The sequence below is a fragment of the Raphanus sativus genome, unplaced genomic scaffold (assembly GCF_000801105.2).
Source record: "Raphanus sativus cultivar WK10039 unplaced genomic scaffold, ASM80110v3 Scaffold5520, whole genome shotgun sequence".
NCBI lineage: Eukaryota > Viridiplantae > Streptophyta > Magnoliopsida > Brassicales > Brassicaceae > Raphanus > Raphanus sativus.
The window spans coordinates 1-3,514 of NW_026620819.1; the positions used below are offsets into that span (position 1 = coordinate 1).

Here is a 3,514-nt window from a genome sequence, read left to right on the forward strand (position 1 = left end):
CCATTTCCTTTTCCACTCCCATTCCAACCAAGTCCCGGTATTCCAGGATTACCTGATGTAGAAAAATGTTGGTCTTCAATGATGAATGTTCCAGGATGCATTATGGAGATTTATACATCCTTACTCACAGGAAAATTCGGACATATAGGCCCCTCTTGTTGCAAAGCATTCTTGGAAGCCGAAGCCAATTGCTTGCCGAAAGTTCCAATCTATCCACTTTTTCCTTTCAAAGAACAATGTTCAAGAGTTGGTAGCGCACCTCTTCCTACCACAAAATAGATTTTACATTAATAGAAGTAATATCTATGTCGTTTTTATTTCACAACTTATTTTCATATTTTAGCTAAATTCTACGGTGTAACACTCCAAATATATGATTCTAGAAAAAGCATTTTAGAAGTAATAAATTTCCCGAATTTCTTTTTAAATTAACCATGTGGTTCAAATGCTCTGAAAATTCAAAACTAATCTTAATTTCAAAACATACTTAAATTAAACTACAAAATAAAACAATACAATTTAATATATGGGTAAGTACATGGGTTGCATAAGGGGAGGATCATTTTCATTTTCAGGTCTAATTTTACAACAAGTTGAGGGAAATCAATTCATCATTTTCCCTAAAGCTAAATAATATTCCTTTAATTTTTCTTTTTTGTTTCATAAAAATATAAATATTTTTTTTGTTTTCAAAGTAACCTTATTACTTATGTACCCATATAAATCATATTAACTAAAATAAATTCTATATATATTAGTTTCCCTTTGTATACTATATATCAAAATATGATTGTTTTTGGTGTTGTAATTTGAGTATAAAATAGGTGAGGATTCCAAAACCACAATCTTTGTGAAACATTGTGAAACATAGTGAAACTTATCCACGACAAGGTTTCACTTAGGCCTGGGCATATTATCCATAATCCGGAACCGAACCCGAACCCGAACCGAAAAACCCGAACCCGACCGGTTTTGGATCTATCAAAATACCCGATCGGTTTTGATATGCTGATACTTTGGTTATCGGTTACGGTTCGGTTTAATCCGATACCCGAAATAGAACCCGAAATAACCGAAGTAAATGTATGATGTAGATAAGTATATATACATGTATTAATAGATTTCGACAATTTCCAAGACACAACCACGCTTTGTTATTTCCAATTCAAAGAGACAATCAGACAATCACGCTTCGTAGGGGCGCTTCCTCTTCTTCCTAATTTCGTAAACCTAATCGGTATTCCCCTATTAAAATCAAAGGGTTTTGATCAAAGAGTGCTATGTTCAGAAACACAAACCGGCAATTCTCTCTATCTCCTCCGCCATCTTTGGTTTCGAGAACTCGATCCGAGGTAAGGACTTGATTTTGAGAAATCAATCTGAGTCTTCTGTGTCATATGAATCATATTGATTCTTGTTTGCGGTTTTAATTGATGCATGTTTTAGTCTTGATACAATTCGATCTTCTGTGTTCATATCGAGTCATCTAAAACTAGGATTTGATCTCTGTAAAGAAAATAATTGATAGATGTTTTATTATTACAATTTTAGCTTAGTTGAATTGATAACTGATTTTTATTAAACTTGTCTCAGATGGATTCATAAACATCTTCAAAGCTGCAAAGCGTTCAAAGTATGTGTGTATGTGAATAATATGAAATGGTGACATGCTTGATATTCTTTTTTTTTCCTCTATAACTTACTTGTTTATAACTTATTTCAGATCATGATATCCAACAGAGACAAGAAGAATGAACTGAAGTGATTTAAACTATGAGAATAATGGAGACTCGTTAGTATTGATTATCAGTATTGGTGTATTGTTCAAACATTTTAAAATAATGGTGAAATGAGATTATGGTTGTCTATTTACTTGTTTATTTTTTTAATTTTACTTCAGTTAAATCCGAAACCGATACAGATAAACCCGAACCCAATTGATATATGGTTACTTCAGTATAAACCGAACCCAACCCGAAACCGATGTGTTATATCCGATCCCGATCCGAATGTAAGAATTTCTTAAAATGGGACCTAGGAAGTATTACAAAAAAGAACCGATATCCGATATACCCGACCCGAACCCGAACGGGTACCCGAACGCCCAGGCCTAGTTTCACTTGTGAACACTCAAGACTTGTCTTGGAACATGTGTATCTCTATGTTGACTTGTGCATTTACTATTTAAGTCAGTGGAAGCATTTAGTTATATAGAAGAATATTTCATTTCGCTATATGTTTTTTAATAAATAAAATGTTTCTAAATAATGTGTTTTTTTCCTTTTAAAGAATTCACCACCTAAAGGAGCCAATGTATTTAGCCTGTTTAAATGGTTATTTTCTACAAAATTATACTCAAAACCATATAATTAAATGTTGTATTATCATGTTCTCTCTCATCAAAAATAAATTTATATTGATAATTGAAAAAATAGTTTGGAGTTTAAGCATATAGAGAGCCAAAATACGATCAAGACTCTAGAAATTGGTAGATTACCCCTGGCTTCAAGAGAGAGCGGAAAAGGTAGTTATTTGGCTTAAACGGGAGATGATTTGAAAAAATAGTATTGAGGCAAAACAAAACTGTATACTTAAGACTAATCTGATCAGTTTTTTTTCATGACTTAAGAGTCCCCCAGTTATATTTAATAATGTTTGTCTCATCGGTTTCTGCTTTGTATTATTTGAAATCAGGTAATTAAGTTTCACATAAAAGTACAAAGACGTTTCTATAGCTTCTTTCCTTTCAATATAAATAGACAAAGGATTGTACAATATGTTCATCAATCAAAATACAAACTCTATAAAGACTCATATATTTGAAGAAATATTTCTTCTTTTTCCCTTATTTCATAATGTCTATTAAACATTTCTGGTTCCTAATGGTGGTTGTGGGTTTTGTAGTCTCTGCCAATGCTCAACTACCCCAGTTTCCCATCCCATTTCCTTTTCCACTCCCATTCCAACCAAGTCCCGGTATTCCAGGATTACCTGATGTAGCAAAATGTTGGTCTTCAGTGATGAATGTTCCAGGATGCATTATAGAGATTTATACATCCATACTCACAGGAAAATTTGGACATATAAGCCCTGCTAGTTGCAAAGCATTCTTGGAAGCCGAAGCCAATTGCTTGCCGAAATTTCCAATCTATCCACTTTTCCCTCTCAAAGAACAATGTTCAAGAGTTGCTAGCGCAGCTCATCCTACCACAAAATAAATTTTACATTAATAGAAGTAATAGCTATGTTGTTTTTATTTCACAACTTATTTTCATATTTTAGCAAAATTCTATGGTGTTACACTCCGAACATATGATTCTATTAAAATCATTTTAGAATTAATAAATTCCCTTAATTTTCTTTTAAAATAACATGTGGTTCATGCCTTTGAAAATTCAAAACTAATCTTAATGTCAAAAACACTTAAATTAAACAATGCTATTTAATATATGGGAAAGTACATGGATTGCATCTAAAAGTAAATATAAATAACAAAAAACGGGAGGATCATTTT

At 32.4% G+C, this 3,514-nt stretch overlaps 1 protein-coding gene and 1 long non-coding RNA gene across 2 annotated transcripts; both read left to right on the forward strand.

Moving 5' to 3' along the window:
* The first annotated feature begins 913 nt into the window (after positions 1-913).
* Positions 914-2,045, forward strand: LOC130507742 (uncharacterized). The gene is made up of 3 exons (XR_008942423.1): positions 914-1,352; positions 1,594-1,633; positions 1,724-2,045. It is a non-coding gene; the product is annotated as an uncharacterized LOC130507742 (long non-coding RNA).
* An 837-nt stretch (positions 2,046-2,882) lies between these two features.
* On the forward strand, positions 2,883-3,218 carry LOC130507743 (uncharacterized). Its single transcript, XM_057002402.1, has one exon. The coding sequence runs from the start codon at positions 2,883-2,885 to the stop codon at positions 3,216-3,218; it is 336 nt and encodes a 111-aa protein (XP_056858382.1).
* The last annotated feature ends 296 nt before the right edge of the window (positions 3,219-3,514 follow it).